The sequence below is a fragment of the Lycium barbarum genome, chromosome 9, assembly GCF_019175385.1.
Source record: "Lycium barbarum isolate Lr01 chromosome 9, ASM1917538v2, whole genome shotgun sequence".
NCBI classification, from domain to species: domain Eukaryota; kingdom Viridiplantae; phylum Streptophyta; class Magnoliopsida; order Solanales; family Solanaceae; genus Lycium; species Lycium barbarum.
Window position 1 is genome coordinate 125,770,380 of NC_083345.1, and position 20,980 is coordinate 125,791,359.

Here is a 20,980-nt window from a genome sequence, read left to right on the forward strand (position 1 = left end):
TTATTATTATTAAAATCAACTAGTATGAATTATAAAACCATTACATTTTTAAATCTAATTACACCATCAAACAAGCACATACTCAAGGTCTGTCCATAAATCACAATTATAAGTAAACTGACGACCATGTACGTCTTTGTTTCCGTTGTTCGGTAAAAGTATAGATGATACTCCATCCGTCCCATATTATGTGATATAGTTTGCTAGACACGGAGTTTAAGAAGGAAAGGAAAACTTTTGAAACTTGTGGTCTAAAGCAAATCATAGATATTTGTGTGGCTGTAAATCATTTCATTAAGGATAAAATGGGAAGCCTTAAGTTAAATTATTTCTAAATATAGAAATGTATCATTCTTTTTGGGATAGAGAGAGTAAATGTGTGGAGTTATAGCTAAAAATTTGGTCCTTTTTCCTCTTGATAACGAGAAACTCGAAAAAAGAAAAAAAAAAGAGCGCTTACTTGAAATTTTGTAAATGATGCCTTGATATTTTCCCTATCATCTTTGCAATTTTCCTCGTGTTGGGAAAATGACTCAGCGAAAAGGGGGGTATTGATGGTCAACCTCTGATGGACTCACATCATAGAAGACTGGAATCACAATCTACTCCAATTCATTTTTGCACTTTATGATGTGTGCAAGTTCCTTTTGTTGACACCCAATTTTGTCCCTCCTTTATTCTTATTTTTATTTCTACGGGCTTTTAAATTTATTGACGAACTAAATACTTTATTTTCACTATTATTTTTTTTTATTGCTACTACCATTAATATTTCTACTTTCATTTTCGCTATTCTTACTAGTATTACTTTATCACAAATTTTAAATGGTTCGTCATCGTTTCATTTTAGCATTTGTACTCTTTAAATTAATTTTACTTCATTAAATCCTTTACTTTCTACATACTAATTAATATTGGTCTTCATATAATATATTATATTGTACTGGTTATTAAATTAAAAGCCCAAATAATAATTTAAAATAAAGGAGGAAGAATCATTAATTTCGGACAAATTAAGCCCAAACGACCAGTCCAGTCCATATGTTAACGGACCAGCCCAACAACCTTACCTCTCATCCGCCAGCCCACACCACTTCCGACCCGACCCAGCTCATTTCACACAAGCTAAACCGAAATGAATCCTAAACAAACAACAAAGAACAGACGCCACACCTTCATCCCTTCATCTCTCCCTTTCCCATTTCCTTTTGTTTTTCCATTTTCGAATAGTCTCCTGACGGTGTGGCGTTCACTGCACTCGCAAGAGGTAAACCCGATCCCTTTTACCCGTTTCTTTTTTTGCTTGAGATCGTGGGGAAATGAAATAGATGCTGATGAAATATGATTACTGTTTTTTTTTTTAGTTTGTTTCAAAAGTCCTGTTTCTGGGTCTGTTCGAATCACGTTTTGTCGAAGTGTTATGAGGAGGCTTTATTTATGCGATTCGTATCCTGGATGTTCTTAAACACATGTTCATTTGTTTAAATTTAAGGTCTGTATTGTTGTCAATACTAGGTGGTGGTACACTACCGTAGAATTATGTTAGTCGTTCGTTAGTAGTAGAGTTTAATGGTTTGCCATCTTTATTTTTTTTGGAGACGCGTAAAGCATATCATTTGTTTTTGTTTTTATTTTTATTTTTAATGAATCAAAGTTACTCCCTTAATCTTTCTTCTGTTGAAAATACCGATGGGAATAGTTGAAATCAGTCACTAAACTTTTATCTCAAGGCTAAAAGGGGTTGATGTGCACTCTTATTTTGAGAACTTGGCTTGTTGGGAAATATGTTTCAGCTGCTGTTCCACGGCAGCAGCCCCCCTTTCGTTTGGTCTAAAATCTGTTGAGTTCATCATATGATAATTCTATGCTAATTTTTATTTCTCTTTTTTCACATGTGCACTCCCGGAGCAAAATGGAGTCTTTCTTAAAAGACTAGATTCTCACTGCTGCATAAGTTCCTTGCCATCGCTAGACATGGAGCCTGAGTCTTCTTTCAGCCAGATCCCTTGCTCCCTTGAAATGCATCAGAGCAGAAAGAAATGAAGCGAGGGAGGAATCCAGAATCCGCATCCTTTGTTCATTCTTTTCTCTCTTTGGAAAAGAAAGAGTGGGCTGTTACATTTTTAGACTAGTTAACTGTTTGTTTGTGTTTACTAACTTGTGATTGCTTACTTAATTTGTTTAAGTTTATCTTAGAATACCTAGTTATTAATCAAGTTATTTGGCATAGAGGATCATCACTTCTAGATAATAGTTATTCGATTTACCACATGAAACATAGTATCTAGCTATAAGAACTTTGAATCTATGATTAAATTAAAGTAGGAATATACATAGCTTCATTTCTGTTGTCCTAAACTTCAGAAAGATTTTGTATTTCTCTAATCTTAGCTTAATTCGTGGGGATACTTTATCCAAATGTTTTTATCAAATTTTCAAAGAGTCTAAATAATTCCTTTAAATTCAGGTTTTCTATTTGATGGGGGTAAGTCAACCATTAAAGTCGTCACTTAGGTCTAAACCCGTTTTTTTTTTTATCAACTTTAAGTCCAAACCTCTGTATGTAAGTGCCGCTATCTAGCCTATAAGAAATTCAGCTATTTTTCTTGCTTCGGGAAATTGACGTTATTATTTTACTTACAACTTAAGCCCCTTTTTATAAAAATTATTACATTTTCTACAAGTCTTATTTTGAATAAGCATTACTATATTTTCATTTAAAGTCTTAACAACATTTACAAATCTTATTTTAAAATAACATTCAAAGTCTTCTTATATACAAATCATTATATTTTCTGTGAACCTTATTTTTAACAACATTATTATAAAACCCTAGCTATATTTCCTAACCGTTTTCTTAAAATTTAAATACTATATTTACACTTAGCCTAACTAATTGTAAGTTCGGTCGGTTAATCATTATTAATGGAATTTAGAGGATGCCTAATACCTTCCCTCTAGATTAGTTGAACCCGTACCTAGAATCATTTGGTTTCGTAGACTTAAAATGGAGTTAACTTTCAAATAACTTTAATTAACTTTAGGTGCCCTAATTCACCAAAATAATTAGGTGGCGACTCTTAACTTTAATTAACCCCGGAATTACTGAGATGTTGTAAACTATTTTGATCCGGTTAAAATAGGGTATAACACCTCTAAGCACCATCTTGAGGACGCATAGCTTTTTGAAAATATCATGACAGCGAATTTGGCCTCTTCTATGGCTTTTAAAAGTCCACCAGAAATTGTTTTTCCCGTTTCCAACCGTCATCGTCTTTGAAAGCATGGATTCCTCTCTGTTTTAGAGCATTATAGAGATGACTCACAAAGGTTCTATGTGTATCTTCACCTCTAAAACTCAAAAAGACGTCATACTTGAAAACTTTGGAAGAAGAATCGTGAGACATTGTTGAAGAATATTGCTAAAGTCTAAAAGGAAATTCTCAACTTTGGATATGTGGTGAGAAAACTCATATAATATAGTTGTTGTGGTGCTTAATAAAGAGCAATATTTGAAGCTTAACAAGCAAAATAATTCTTTGCCATGTAATTTGGTCTATGGAGAAACTTCCAAACATCTTCCTATCTGTCATAAAAGTGAACCCTACCTTCTTCATTATTGTGAGAAATTAAAGAGTGAGACAGGAGAGTAGACCTGACTTGGTCAAAAAGTAAGAAAAAAAAAAAGTTGGAAAAGACGACGAAAAACAAAGGGAAAGGGAATCAAAACAAATTCTCTATTAGAATTAATAATACTTCTAATTGCAATTAAAATATTGAATTTGAGACTGAGATACAACTTTTGTTTAAATACAATAGCTTAGAAAGTTGTTGTAGTTAAGAAAATGAATAACATCTGGAGGTTAAATGGTAATACATGTTACATAAATATTTAGCATATGTTGGCACTAGATTGTAAACAGAGAGTTCTATAAGTACAATATCTAAGTACTACTACAGTAGTATATTTTAGGCATTGAAACATTTTTGAGAAATCACTCATTTTGTTTAAAGTTGTTAGACTTGTCATTAAGCACGTCGATGGTGGACATACTCTAATTTAGTCATTGTTAATAATATTCAAGTTGTTTTCACTATTTAAGTCAATGTCTGGTATGAAGTCTTCTTAGTCAGTACATATTTGTAGTTATATACATTTTTTCACACTCTTATCTGCAACATGCATTATTGTTCAATGGGGTTCAACTACTTTATGAAATTTCCAAGCAGCATCATTTGCTCAATTGGGCCACAACTTCTTAGAAAGGTCCCGTTAACAAACGCAAAGAAAAAGAAAGCCTACTTACTTTGGCCCCAAGTTCATCACTTCATCTTTGAATCTTCTCTGTATCATCTTTGATTTTTTTCCCCTCGTGTTGGGAAATTGACTCAACGAATGGCTACATCACATGGACTCACATCATTTCTTTTATAATCTGCCTTTTGTTGAATAAATTGTACGTACAATAAATTTAGTCATTGTTAATAATATTCAAGTTGTTTTCACTACTTAAGTCAATATCTGGTATGAAGTCTTCTGAGTATTACATATTTGTAGTTATATACATTTTTTCACACTACTTTATGAAATTTTCAAGAAGCAACATTTGTTAAATTGGGTCACAACTTCTTAGAAAGATCTCATTAACAAACACAAAGAAAAAGAAAGCTTACTTACTTTGGCCCCAAATTCATCCCTTCATCTTTGAATCTTCTCTATATCACCTTTGATTTTTTTTTTCCTCCTTTTTGTTCAGTAAAGTGCATTCTTGATACTCTTTTTATTAAAGCCAATGTTACGTGAAATGGTGAAGGTTTGATAGAAATGGTGTTAACATTGAAAAGCTAGTATTTCTGTAAAGAGTTAATTAAATATTCCAGAAAGGGAACTGGGGAGGGCAACACGTTAAGAGGACAAAATGGATATTTAGGGGAATGGTTTGAAAGAAAAAGACTTGATATTTGTTACCTTTCTCTTTCTTTCATTTCGTCAACCCCATTAATTTTTCTTGCACATTTTCACAAAGGCTAAAAGGGATTACATTTGTTCTGCTTCTTCGTTCACACTTTCTAAAATTTATCTCTTGACTGCTTTTTGTAGGAACTTAGAGAGAATAGAAAGAAAAGAGAGTGAAATGATGAAGAACCTAAAACTCTAGATCTCTAGTGTAGAATTTCTACAAAGGGGTCAATACTCATAGAGACTGAACAAGTAGCTCTTGCATTGATAAACAATGTAACAAAATGCAATACTTGGTGACATGATGTGAATTAGAGAGCCTCGTAAACCATCTAGTGTTTGAATGCAAGTTGTTCCCGAAGTCATTAGGATAATGTCTTTCTAACGATAGGCAAATTATTAAATGTATTCTGTAAGAACGAATAACACGTGTTCATGAAAGGGTAGTGTCTTCCCTACAATAGGTACATAATTAAAATCTGAACCACTCAAAATTAAAACCAACAATTACATAATTAGTATCTAAATATCGCACGAATAATACCAGTCAAACACCTAGTAATTGTAATTCTAGAAATTCAAATTTCTTATTTACATACACTACTTATGAAGCTGTCCAAGTTTTTGTCAGAGGACCCTTCACCTCTTGATGCATTCGCCAATGTCTCCTTCGCCTTCTGCATTTCATTTCTGTAGCCGTCACTTGCTTCTCCAAACATCAAGTGTTGGATTTTCTCTGAAATTTCAAACTTGGAGACTGGATTTTTATCGCACAAATTAAGTCCAATCTTCCAATCATCGACGACTAACTTTCTATTTGTGAACTGATCTGTCAGCAAAGGGAAACAAAGCAACGGAACTCCACACCAAATTGCTTCCAGAACTGAGTTCCAGCCACAATGAGTTAAGAACCCTCCAATTGCTGAGTGAGTCAAAACTTGTTTCTGACAGCACCAAGGTACAATCAAACCACGACCACTAATCTCACCTTTGAAATCTTCTGGTAACGGGTTTGGGTCATCAGAACTCACAATATCAGGTCGAAGTACCCAAACAAAACTAACTTTGCTCAATGCCAACCCGTAAGCTATCTCTATAAGGTCATTTTTGGTGATATGGGCATAACTACCGAATGACACATACAAGACATTTGCTTGTTGTTGCATGTCGAGCCACTGGGTGCACTCATACTCGGAACACATGCTAGTGGCCACACCACTCGTGGCGAACTCAGGCGGGAAGATTGGGCCTATTGCAAAAAATGGCTTTTCAATTTGTAGAGCTGATATGGTCTCGGGTTCGAGCTCTTGGACAGTGTTACATAAGATGAAATCAGCATTTCTAACATCCTGAAATGCACTAAAAATAATATGATGACAGACTGAGGTTGTGTCTGTTTCTTGGACATATGACATCAGGTCCTTGGGTTTGATGGATTTGACTCCCGGTATGTAGTCAATTGGGTCCTCACGCATGCCTGATCTCAATTAACAAAAAAGAAATAACTGTGAAAATGGTTCAATGGACGTGTAGTACAAAACTAAATAAATTTATCCATCCCAATTTATATGACATTATATTGACTACGTACCAAAAGGTTTAAAGTTTATCCCTAACGTTGTTTACTTGTCTTTCATTTGGCTTCTGTTAACCTTTCGACCATGAAAGCTTTTATTGTTATATTTTGTCTCAAGTATGTTGAAAATCTTACGGAAAATACTCGATCACGAACATTGTAGGGAATTCTTGAACAATCACACAGCTTGAGGCATGTCAATTAAAACACTGTCCTTAAGAATATTTCACCCTAGATGTATCTCTCAGGATTTAACAAGCTCTTCTAGTACAAAACTAGAAGCCAGAATCTAACAAAGATTTCTTTAACATTATAAAACCCAGCAAGACAAAATGAGAAGAAGAAGAATGTTTTATTCTTTTCTGCCCCTCCAATAGTGAAGCCAAAGAAATTATATATGCAACCAAATGAGGAAGACAACGTTCACAAAGGAAGAAACGTCCAGTACTTAAAGAAATGTTAAATGCCTTAAAGGCTATTCAACGTAATGTATATGAATAAAGATAATTGGCAATGAATTATATCACATTAAATCACATAATGGCTGATTTAAGAATCTGGTCAACTTGAATAGTAAGACTCATTTGAATGGTATTAAGGGAATGAATTTAGATAAAAATTTCTTTTTAAGATATCACATCAATTTTTCAACAAAATATGCCCTCACCCACTAGTAGTTGTCCAACTTGACTCCGACATTTGTCACGTTAGAGTTATGTATAAAAACAAAATATCCAAAATTAACTTAAACTATCAAATTGGTTTATATATACACTCTCAAAAAAAAAAAAAAAAAAATTGAAGAATGCTTCTGAATAATTGAACAAAACTCAAATTAAATATACCCTTGGACATTTGAAAATGTCCAAATATAGAACATATATATCGGCAAAATCAGACCGGTTTTTTCAATGTAAAATCCGGTAATGGAAGGGGCACATATTTGAGATGAAAGATAACGGTGAGCGTTTTTATGGATTGAAAGATAAATAGAAATTAAACAAATATCAGACAAATCACAAATGTTAGAGATATTATGTGGAGCTGAGGGAGGCTTACCAATACAATCAAAGTGGCCATGTAACTTCAAGAGATGAAGATGATAATACAGGGTAAAAACCAAAGCTGTCTCTGTCCAAAAAGCTATGTAACGAAGTCCATATTTCTTAGCCAATTTTCCAGGAAACACAAAAAAGGAATCAGCAATCAAGCAGCTTACTGGAGGATCTACTTTTGACTGAACAATTTTCAGTAAAGCTTCTTCAACATGAGCTGAAAACACATGTAACAAACAAGCCATGAATTGGTCATGGTTCAATGACCTGTCAAAATTTACCGGAAGCCCATCCGAGACGGTGATATAACGTATATCTAGGTCTTGACCTCGAACACTAGAGAATATGTCTTCCTCTCCATCTCCGCTCTTTCGAGTGATTTGTGTGTGTGTTGATTGGGTGTTTATGAAAGTTATAGTAAATCCCTTTCGGGCAAGCTTGATAGCTAGATGGATTGTGGGAATTACGTGCCCTTGTAGGGGGTAACATACTAAGATTGCATGAGGCTTTGGGCTTGATGAATCCATTAGTAAAATATAGTTTGGATCATATTTCAAATGCTGAAGAGTTATTTACGAGAGTGTAAGTTTTGTGGGAAGCCTTATGGAAATGTGCTACTACTATATATAAGGGGGGAAAGTAGCTTAGTTTCAATTTTTAAACTATAATAGAAGCGTGGGTTAAAAAGCCCGGATAGACATGGGTGCTTTAGTAATCATTTCAACTTTGTCTTGCAGCAATTTTGACTTTAGCCAATACTTATATGTATGTGTCTATGAAAAAAACTGAGATTTGATTTAGCTGCTTACGTGTGGGCTAACTGGGCATTTTTCGTACATAGTGAGTTCACTTTTATCTTAACCCTCCACTTTGTTTCTCTTATCTCTTTTCTGTGATGTTTATCATCTCTGCTTTAGGTTATTCATTTTTTGGCTCTTAATTTCACCTATCCCTTTCTTTCTCCTACTTCCTCAGTGATGAGTTATTCTATGGATTACTCTCCATCAGTTGGATCTGTGCTCATTAATAGCCGGTTAGTTCTGTTTCTATGTGAGTTTGCTGATTGATATGCTCCTTTGAAATTGTTAGTGCTTTTCTCTTTTTATTGATTGATTTGGTTGAATATGCATGCATCCAGACTGGTTACCGTACACATTGATTCCTCAATGCTATTTCTCTCTTTTCTTATTCTATTTTTTTCATTAATTTTGTTGTCTTCATTCTTGGTTTTTGGCGTTTAACGCATTTGAAATTTCATGTATTTCTCAGTAAAATTCTAACGTTTTCTCTGTTTTGTCTTATTTTTTGGCATATGTGTTCATTCCTCGATTATCACAGCTTAGCTTACAGCTTGCCAAGAAAAAGAGTGTGTAATCAAAGAAATATCTGCACTATTAGGTATATTTCTATCAATTGGCACACTTTATTTTTTAACACTAGTTTTATTACCCGCGCGATGCGCGGTCGTAGTAACTGTAGTGCTAATCATATCTTATCTATAATACCACATAAAATTTAGTCGCTTCAATTTTTAAATTGACATTTATGCTGGAAAAATATATTTTCTCTTTATAAGTCAATTTCTAATATTCCTTTTATAGGTGAAAAGTAAATTAAAGATTGTTAAAGTAATTTTTAACAGGGTTTTAAGTTAGTGAAAAAAAAAAGAAGAAGCTTTGAAATCTAATCTTTATATTATTTTTTTTCACAAATATTATTTTCAATTGTTTAGCCGTTCCAATCCGTATTTATTTCTTTGAGGAAAATCTATATTAATATCAGCCAAATTAATGCTTCTTGGTCCCCATCTAGGTCATACCTTTTTATATTATATATAATATTTATTTTTTTGACTCAATAATTATACCTATAATTTAAATATTTTTATGTCTTATTATAGATTCTTATTTAAGTTCATTAACATTATAAATTAAGTAATCCTTTTATGATTAGTTGAAAAATCAAACACTATATCTTATGATTGTTATTTTAACATTACATTCATTAAATATGTATGTATGCACATGTCGTGTATACTTGTCAACTGGCATTTTATTAACTTGTCATTTGATTTTATGTCCTTACCCCTCAAGTTGTAGTTGTGACATACTTATAAATACGTTCAATCATTCATATTGTATATTTAAGTTTCACTTCTCCATTACCTAAGAAGACGTTTCAGTTCTCTCTTATACTCTATTTTCTATAATGAAATTTGATAATCGTTAATGAATTATTTTTAAAATTATAATTTAAAATTCATTTAAAATATCAAAAATAATCTTTTAGGAATTTATTTTAAAATGTACCTCTAATTCTATTAATTTTTTTTGTATTACCTACATTAAAATATATTTATAAACTTATTAATAAAATTAAATTTTTTGATTCTGCTAATTTATTTATTACAGAACGTCACTAACTTAAAAACTCAATTAGTAGTTCACACGTTTCTTTTTTAAAAACTCATCAATTATGACTTTGTACCAAGCCACTTGGCTAAATATCCTTTTTGCCCAACACACACACATATATTATTGAAATTTATTAGATCTCTTTATTATTGTATTAACTTGTCAACTGACATTTTAATAACTTGTCATTTGTTTTTATGTCCTTACTCGTCAAGTTGTGATAATCACCTCTCTCTTTCAAGCCTCCAGCCCTCCACAATATTCAAGGTCGTATAATTTACAACGACTTTTGATTTGTCATTTCACTTTCTTCTTTCATTCTATTTTTGGCATTTCTAATTGGTTAGACAACTCTCATCTTTTCTCTTTTTTTATTTCCTATGACAATAGTCTCATATACACTAGTTAATCACCTAACTTACCTGTTACAGTGGCGGAGCCAGATTTTTCGGCAAAGGTGTGCAAACTTCAAAGAAGTAAATCGTGCGTGTAGGAAAAAAAATCCTGGTGAACGGGTGCACAATTTTTTTTAAATAAAACTATATATTGTTGAACTAAATCATAAAGAAAACATGTAATAGTTATAAATCATAACTAATATAAAAAGTCAACTAAAGAAAATCGACTAGTCAAAATCCATAAAAAATAATATGTACAAATCAAAATAACGTATAGAAGTTAACAAAAGAGTAATCAAAGAGGACAGCGAAGATGTTGAAGATTTAATTAAATAAAGCTACTAGGTTAGTTTTAACCATTTAAGCTTTTAATTGAGCCGGCCACAATATTTAATATATTTAGAGAAGAGAAATCAAAGGTACATAAATTTGAAAAAAAACTCAAATATATTACACACAAATTTATATAGAAGAGGACTTAAAGTTACTGAAAACTTCTAAAAAGGATTAAGCTCCAAACAAAGACAAACGATTAATACTTCTATAATGACATATATATATATATATATATATATATATATATATATATATATATATATATATATATATATATATGATAAAGGTTGAACGAAAAAGTAAATAAAGCAAAATTAAGGTGGATAAGAAAATGAGAGACAGTCAATTTGACTAAGGAGAGAAAAATACAAAAGGATGAAAGAGAGAATAGGGAGATAGATAATCATTGAGAATTAGGGGACCTTTCTATTTCACTCGTCAATTAATTTTAAACAAGCAAAACACCAATAAAAAATGCTCACGATGTAGCAGGTTCGATCTCGTGAGATGAGACACAAAGCATCTCTGCACACCCTTCACCGCTGGACTAAAGGTCGTGTTTGCATCAAGGGTGTGCAATTTTCTATATGTAGCCATATTTAGTAGAATTTGACCTATATACACCATATAATTTTCCGGCGAAGGGTGTTTACGTGAACACCCTTACATGACTGTAGCTCCGCCCCTAACTTGTTACCGAAAAGTTATAAAGAAAACTTGGGCATGCATATATTCAAAACATTGAATCAAAATATATTCATTAAATAATTACATAAAAAGCACTAACGTAGAAAAGAAAAATGCATGGCCAAAGCATAAATGTTTTTAATAAAGTAGTGATAAATGATTTCTTAATTCTATTATTCCGTTTTAGTGGTTCCATAACAACTTGATTTTTCACTTACATATATAAATAAATCTAAATAAACGTAAGGATAAGACAAACAAATTCAATAAAAAAAAATTATAAGTATATTTATTCAATGAAATTAGCAAAAAATAACCAAAAAAAGTATTAGATAAAATTCAATAAAATTAACGGAAAACTACATCTGCTAACACTTTATTGATATCAGCTCTTAACTACTTTTAATAAATCCTAATATAATCAAATTCAAAGATTAGATCGGATCAATTAAAAGTTACTGAAATAATGTCTTGGAAGATACAATAATTGAAACTCCATCCTTTCTTAAATGTTATAAGCAAATATTCTTGCATGTTACGACATTCTCCAATTTATTCAACATCCCCATTAAAAAGGGAATTAATCCGTCTGTAGCCTTTTTCACCGTATGAAAAAATGAAGGATATCGCATATCAAAATAGATAACATTCAGTTCGTTTATCTTTAGTGGTTGTTCAGATTATGTTTCAATAATAATATGCCTATCACATCGAGAAAGTTGAAAACCTCTCAACATCAAAGCAGTTTCCTCGAAAATTATAATTAAATTGTATCTTCTATCATTAATTAGTGCTTCAACCCCCCCCCCCACCCCGCACACCCCACCCCCCAAAATAGTCTGATATTAAGATTAAAGTTTTTATATTCTTGAAATCTCTTTGATCATTCTAATGTCTTATCCAAAACATCCGCACAGAATTGGAAGCAAAAGCAAAAAATATGTATATTTTACTTGAATTGTATAGAGTTCTGTAGAAGTATAAATTTATGATTGTTAGTACACATTGCAATATGGTCTTCATTGAAATGAAAAAAATTAGAAAGAAGAGAACTTACCATATGAATTATGCAAAGATATTGATGAGAAGTTCAGAACAGGCAAGTAGTCTCTGCAACAAAATGATGGAGAAACAATGCAAATTAGACCATAAAATACTGCATTAATCGCACTATAAAACACAACCATAAGCAAAAAATAACTTAAAGCAAACAGAGCTTTTTTTTAAAAGCAATCTACGAATATAATGACATATTCTTCTATTAAAAAGAAAAGAGGAGAAAAAACAGCTGATGAAAGAAGTCATAATGGTAGGAGGAGTAACTTTAAGAAGAAAACCTAATTTGATTTATGTAGTACTTGATGGGTATATATAAGAGGTTAAGAAGTTGAAATCTCATTCCAATTCAAATTTCATTTAAATTCAAATTCATAAATAATACCAGTTAATAAGCTATTAGGAATATGATACATTTTTGGAAAAATAATGCTTTAATGAGTATTCATTGGAAAAGATAAAGATAGGATTTCAAGATACCATTTATCCTTATCCTACATCAAGGATTACAACTATATAAATTCCTTAAATTAATTAAGTTTATGGAAATTACTTTTTAATATTCATTTAATAAACATCTTTTTTCAGAAGCCAAAAGTTGTTTAGTTTTTTTTTTTATTATTATTTTTTTTTTTTTTTTGTTCTTTTTCCTCATTTGCTTGAAATACGCTAGTACTTAATTCACTACCACACCACTTTAATCGTGTAGGAGTTTTAAAATTTGTTCAGTGACGACATAAATTTTATATTATTTCAAGTCCCTATCCATGATAAAATATTATATTAGAAAAATATTGGTGTAGACGGATGGCTAGTAAAAATTTAAGATATCTCAAGTTCAGTTATAATTGACATGGATTCTAATTTATCTTTCAATTCAATTTTTTTTTAAATATCCTTTAATTAAAAATTTAATGTTGTTACATAATTTAATAATTTAATAAGCATTTTCCCTAAATTTTCCAAGTGACTTATTATTATTATTATTATTATTATTATTATTATTATTATAGCGTCATGATTATTATTGTTATTATTATTCTTTTGAATTATTATTATTATTATTATTATTATTATTGATATTATGAAATCAATAATATTATTTATTATTAAATGGTGATTTGATTTGCCAAAAGATAAGGCAAAAAGAAAAACAGATAACATCTGAATTTTTGAATTTGAATAGAGAAGCACTCCTCGTTGAAAACTGATTTGTTTTTCTTTCTATTCAAACACAAAATTTTAGCCATTTATTCAAAAAAATTATTTTTCATTTAAATTCAAAAAATTTATTACGATTCTCATCAACTTTGTGTTGAAATTTTCAAGTGGAATATTATTAGCTTGTCACTTGTTTTAACCACATTACTTATACCTTTCCTATTTTATATATATAGATTACGATTTAGTTTCATTCATACTCAATACTGAGTTTTGCTTTACTTCCTCCTTCATCATTTGATATCTCTCTTGGAAATATCGAGGAAGCTTTGGAGGATAGTGCCTCTAACCTTATCCATTTTCCGTACATGGACAAAGGAAAATGCTATTTACACTTTTATACTTATATAGTATATCTATATGTATACATTGCACATATTTTTCCTGCATTCTTTTATCACTTTGTTATTTCAATTATTTGAAATATCTGTATATTACCCTGACAAGCAATTCTTAGTGACTTCCTCTTGAAATTTTTGCAGATACCTTGACCAAATGTGTGGCTGAAGGAATTCACGAAACAATACTCGGCTAATAGATGATTTAGCTAGTTCAAGGGTTATATACCTGAAGATGGCCTTGACTCACTTAACTTTGAAGAAATTTTGGGTATGTTTTGTCTTATGTGTATTATTACTCTGCTTATAGCAGTTGGCTAAAAAATAATGTATACTGTACATTTTCTTGGTTCATGCTTTTATTTAATAGACCTTACGCTTTTTCCCCTGCATCTGAATATTTACGATGTTAATTCTAAATTTGAAATGCTACTATAACCACATTAGAAATTGTTGTGACTAATAACATGTACAATTAGATGGCTGGATTAGGTTAGGCTGCTGCTAAATTTATATTCATCAAGCTTCGAACAAGTACTGGACGTTTAGCCTTTGTAACCTAAAATATTGTAAAGCTAAATTCACAATCTAAAATCCGCTGAAAAAGCACGCAAGTTCATTTACCAGGTTGTAACAAATATGAGAATAATGGGTCTCTTTGTAGATATCGTCATCTTTCTAGAGTACTAGATTAGGTTAGGTTAACAATTTGAGTTTGTCTGTGTGTGTTAAGTGTATGCCTGTTAACCGGTTCCAACCGGAACCGGTTAGGGAACCGGCCGGTTCCGGTTCCAAAACCGGAACCGCCTAACCGGTTCCGGTTTACCGGTTTTAAACTCCAAACCGGAACCGGTCCGGTTTGGATTGCTTAAAATATTTTTGTTTTTGTTTTTTGTATTATATATATATAGTATAGTATTTATTTGTATATTGTAGGTATATTTACATATGTTATACAACTTTATAATTAAAGTTTAAAAAATTTACTGACTAACAGCCTAACAGCAAGTCAGCAATACAGAATAGTGCTTTTCGTATACATATATATGTATAACTTACATATACTTATATATATGTATAACTTAATATATATACTAAATATATGTATAACTTAATATATATACTATACATACTTATATATATGTACTATATACTATACATACTTATATATATGTACTATATACTATATATACTTATATATATGTATATATATGTACTATATACTATATATACTTATATATAGGTATAACTTAATATATATACATATCTACTATATATACTATATATACTTAATATATATACTATATATACATATCTACTATATATACTATATATACTTAATATATATACTATATATACTATATATACTTAATATATATACTATATATACATATCTACTATATATATACATATCGTATATATATACATATCGTATATATATTAAGTATATATACATATCTACTATATATACTATATATATTTATATACTATATATACTATATATACTTATATATGTGTATAACTTAATATATATACTATATATATGTACTATATACTATATAGACTTACTTATATACTATATATACTATATATACTTATATACTATATATACTATTTTTTCTATATATACTATATATACTTATATATGTTTAAGTATACTATATAACTTAATATACTTATAAGTATATTCTTAGTATATTTTAGGTATATTCATAATTTAATAAAAGTAAAAATATGAACATAAGTAAATAGAAGAAAGCTCAATGAGCCATATATTTTATTCATTCTTGGATAACATTTATTTGCAAGTTGTATTTTTTTTTAACTTGCAAATAATACATGAGTTATACAAAAATAGTAGAATAATAAAATCACCAATTTTGAACCATTTCGTTAATTTCCCCCACATCATATTCGTTCATGGAAATATCTTCAAAGTCTTCCATTTGGTCCGGTCCACTAGCTATCAAATCTTCAATTTCTTCCTCTTCGCCTTGCTCCGCTTCTGAGTTTTGGTTGCGTCGCTCCGATCTAATCCAATCTCGAATGCACACTAGTACTTGCAAGCTAAAGCCGGATAATGAATGTCTATGGTCTCCAATTTGCTGTCTTCCTTGGCTAAATACGCTCTCCGAAGCCACGGTTGATACTTGAACCGTAAGGATATCTCGAGTCATTCTTGAAAGTACCGGATAGCTTGCCTTGTACTTCTTCCACCATGCTAAGACGTCTAACTCATCCAGTTCCTTGATATCCACATTTGGCTGCATCAAATAAAAGTTATATTCATCAAAATTTGCAGTAGAAGAAGAAGTTGGCTGTGAATGTAAAACTTTTAAACCCGACAAGCCCTTTTTGCTACTCTGAGAATCAGTAGGGCGTGGAGCAACGGGTGTAGCACGTTCTTCCAAACTAGAATAATGAGTAAAAACTTTTCTAAACTCATCATCAATAGCGAGATCGGCTTCAGCTAAAGATGGTTGAACTCCCTCTTCAATTTCTAAAAATGTATAAATTTGACTAACCAATTTTTTAGTATAAGACACTTTTAAACAAGGATTTAAAAGGGAACCCAATATAAATAAAGTTGGGATGGGAAAAAAATACTTCTTAAATTTGATTATCATTTCAAAAATAGCCACTTGATAATCGGGTTTATATTTATACTCTTGTAAAACTCTAGCTATTTCCGCTAAGTAGGCTAAAATTCCGGTTACCGTGGGATAAAATTGTCTAGAAAAAGCAAGAGTTGCATTATAAAAATTTTCTAAGAGTTCAATACATTCTTTAACATCTTCCCAATGCCTAAAAGTTAACCAATCCTCACTATCAGTATTATATTTGTTGTGAACTTGTTGTATGAGAATCCTATACTCATATGCTTGTTGTAGCATAATGTAAGTGTAGTTCCACCTAGTCTCAATTTCTACTTGAATTTTCCTAGGTCTAAGGTTATTTTCAACACATGCATTCTTAAAATCTATAATTCTTCCCCTATTAGCATTACAAAAAAGAAATGCAACAGCATTTCTAACTTTTTGAACAGAATCATCAAAATACACAAGACCATCTTTAACAATTAAATTTAAAATGTGACAACTACATCTTACATGAAAAATATTTCTTAGAGGAGGGTTTATTTCTCTTTTTAAAAGACCAATTGCCTTTGTATTATTAGAAGCATTATGTAAAGCAATACAAAGTGTTTTTCTATAAATGTTAAAAAATCTCATTATAGTAGACATTGAATCGGCTAAAAATTTTCCATCGTGACGATCTTTTCCTTCGTCATATAAAAAAGCTATAATTCGTTTTTGCATAACTCAGTTGTCATCAACCCAATGACATGTAATAGCAAAAAAATCTAAATGGTTAATACTAAGACCCAAATCAGCGGTAAGACAAACATTACAATTTAAAGAATTAAATACATGGCGCAAATAAAATCTATATTTTTTAAACAAATCTATAACATCGGCTCTACAAGTACTTCTAGGAATACCCTCAAATAACGGGTTATAACAACGTTGAATGTAAGTAACAAACCCCAAACCCGAGGGAAAGGAAAATGGTAAACAATCATAAGCTACCATTTTAGCTATTTCTACGCGTTCTTTTTTCTTGTCATACTTAAAATTTCTACCGGTTCGTGGGTCTATCGTCATTTAAATCCCCCCCCCCCCCCCCCCACCCACACACACACACATTTGAACCCGTTTGTTCTCCCCAAATATCCATATGTTTGGTTCTCATATGACCATTTAGTGTACCCGTTCCACCATCCTTACCAGTTCCTTGCTTAAAACTAAATACTTGTCCACATAGGGTACACGTAGCTGTTTGGTTTTCCCTATTCTTAGTCATAAATTTCCAAACTTTAGCTGTTGGCTTACGAGTTCTAGGCGGTTTGTCTTGTGTATGTGATTGTGCAGGACATGTATCTCCTATGGGATTTTCGGGGGGTTGTGTTTCATCATCATCATCATCTAAGTCTTCATTAAAAGTGTCGATAAAATGTTGTTGCATTGCCTCATGACCTAAAAGTGGATTATTTCCACCAACATCAATACCTAAATTAGGTGTTTCTTCCACAAATGTTTCCTCATTAAGCGCACCCCTAACAGTATGACTACTACTACCAGCACCACGTCTTAATCTCTTTGACATTATTAAATAGAAGTAATTTAAATCACAATCAAATAAATCACAAGAAAATAAATTACAACAAATTAAATTGCTAGAATTAAATTGCGAAAAATAAAGATAGAGTTGGAACGAAGGTACCAAATTGCCGGATTAATTTCCAACAAAGTGAAGGCAGCTAGAATTGCAAATCCACCAAAGCTACTTCGGATTGTTGCAAAATCACCAACTCCACCAACAATATTATAATTGCAAAATTAATAATTGAAAGTTGAAACTATAATAAGACTTTGTGGCTAATTATTGCAAAGTAACTATAATTGAGAGATTGAGATTTGAGAGAAAGATGAAGAAGAGTGAATTGATGTGAATCAAAATGAAAATGAAGAAGGGTTTATATAGGGGTGGGGATGGGTTAAAGTGTTAAAAAAAAAAATTGGGGGCCAAAAATTAAAAAATCGACCGTTTGGCAACGGCCATTTTTGCAAATGGACCGTTTCCAACGGTCCATTAAGGCCCAACGGCTCTTTCGTTTTTTTTTTATTTTTATTTTTACTGGTTAAACCGGTCCGGTTCCGGTTTTACCGGTTCCGGTTTCTAAAATATTGGAACCGGACCGGTATACCATTACACGGTTAACCGGAACCGGTTAACCGGTTCTACCGGTTCCGGTTTAACCGGTCCGGTTACCGGTTAAAACCGGTAAGGCCAAACCGGTTGCCACGTTTAGTTAAGTGTAGTGGAGCAAGCTTTGCCTGATCTTATACAAAATCACTTTTTCTGGTGCATCTAAAGAGAACAGTACTTTCGACACTTGCAGATTATAAGCCTCAATCAGTTTTTTTTTTTCCTTTTTTAAATAGATTGTGGAAGTGCAAGTGCTTCTATTACTTGTAACAGAGCATTGTATTGGGATTAAGACGAGGCAAGTGAAAAATTGTTGAAAGTGAACCATGATTGTCTGCTTATAAATTTCTCCTATATTGACTATGTTATTTGTCAAAATGTTGTTTGCAAGGAAGAAATTTCCTTTAGATTCATCAATGAATATGCCTACATTTATGGAGACTTCTTTCTGCATGTGTTTTCAAACATACCATAATTTTGGCTAATAGTTTGTGTTTGGAATGATGGGTGGTTTTTTGTTGATAATTCTCTTTAAGCAGTGATCACCATTAATTTCGATTCATTTCAGAAATTCCCTTTAATTTCGATTCATTTCAGAAATTCCCTTTTTGTGGCAATTACATTCTAAAATTAAACAAGCAGCAACATTTTGCAGGTATTATCTTTGCTTTGGTGATAGTGTCAGACAACCTGAGAAGGTTATGAGCTTCATGCTCTATTATTCGAACGAGCGGGACTGTCTGCGACAGTAGTAGCAGCATAACCGTCTTTGGCATCAACGAAGAGTTGCTTATAGGCCCCTTGAATTACCAAACGATCTTGAAACTGTCAAAACGTGTTGTATTAGATAATTTAATTTATACTCTTTGTAAAGAACCTGAGGAAGTTTCTTTGATCTGTTCTAAAAGAGTGTGATGCCTTTTTAGTTATGTGATATTAAAACTTGGAGGATATGTCTTTGAAGATAAGACAACATGTAAGGATTGCAACGGACAAAAACTTAAGATCATACTAAGTAATTTTCTATACATCTTTCAAAGAAATGTTGTAATACTAAATAGTATGATGTTTGTCATTAGCTCGTGTCGTGCCCGTGCGAAGCACGGGCATCACCATCTAGTAATTACCATATAGGGGCATACTAGACCATTTTTTTCATATATAAATGAAGCCCTATAGAAAAGAGGCTTCTTGCACCTCTCATGCTTTATTAAGCCTTCTCAATAATAACACAAAAGGTGAACTCGTAATTTTAACTTTGTGTGGGCAGAGTATCACTGTTTGACGTTTGTTACAAAGTAACTTTGTGAATGATAGGTGTTAGTGGAAATAAGGGCGTCAAATGAGCAGGTAGGGTTGAACTTGAGCGGGTCAAAATGAATCGAGCTAAATAATTCGTCCAAAAGTGTTTTTTGGTAACTAACTTTCATTTCATTACCAAAATGGAACATTACAAAACAACGAAACATAGAGTATTTGTTGGATCTACAATCCCCACAAAGCCTCCAGCCAGGTATCAAACAAACAAAAACCTAACATCAAGAGCACAGGTGCCAATTTAAGCTAACAGAAACCAAGAAAAAGCATAAGGCATCTAAGGATAGAAATTATGATTCTCCAGCCATCCTCCAAGCTTTGCAACTTTCCCTGCTTTGATATGGATTTCTTGAATCATTTGCTCTATCAGCATTGTTGTGGTCTGTTTTTTGTTCTGAAAAATCCTTGCATTCCTTTCTCTTCATATAAAATAGATATTTTAGCCGTGTGTCTTCTGCTCTTTGCATACTTTTCAGCCCACAATAGTTCCTCATTCCATCCTCTGGGGGACCTTTTAATGCCAATCAAAAAGTTACTTGTATTGAAATGGACTAACAACGGGTCATAATTCAACCCGCTCAATTCTTATTGTAGTCTAATTTCTTTGTTTGTCTTTCGTAATTTAATTAGGTACGTGATAAAAAAAAAATCTTCATTATGATTACATATATATATATATATATCATGACCAATTAATTTTGACACCCCTAGTGAAAATATATAAATGACCAATTAACTCCCATATTCGAAAAATTTTATTTTTCAAATTAAAATACTTTAACTAACAGAAGGAGGCCAAAGTGCAACGGAAAATAAGCCAAGGATTTTATATATGAGGTGGCAAATAGATGG

At 31.7% G+C, this 20,980-nt stretch overlaps 1 protein-coding gene and 1 long non-coding RNA gene across 3 annotated transcripts; one reads left to right on the top strand and one right to left on the bottom strand.

Moving 5' to 3' along the window:
- Positions 1-5,392: 5,392 nt before the first annotated feature.
- On the bottom strand, positions 5,393-8,308 carry LOC132609946 (UDP-glycosyltransferase 86A2-like). The gene is made up of 2 exons (XM_060324170.1): positions 7,596-8,308; positions 5,393-6,437 (listed from the first exon to the last, which is right to left on the bottom strand). The coding sequence occupies exons 1-2, from the start codon at positions 8,116-8,118 to the stop codon at positions 5,548-5,550; spliced, it is 1,413 nt and encodes a 470-aa protein (XP_060180153.1). The 5' UTR covers positions 8,119-8,308; the 3' UTR covers positions 5,393-5,547.
- Positions 8,296-20,446, top strand: LOC132609947 (uncharacterized). Of its 2 annotated transcripts, none has more exons than XR_009570971.1 (4): positions 8,296-8,675; positions 8,930-8,989; positions 14,186-14,312; positions 19,467-20,446. It is a non-coding gene; the product is annotated as an uncharacterized LOC132609947 (long non-coding RNA). The 2 variants fall into 2 exon arrangements; XR_009570972.1 differs by having other exon boundaries at positions 8,296-8,624.
- The last annotated feature ends 534 nt before the right edge of the window (positions 20,447-20,980 follow it).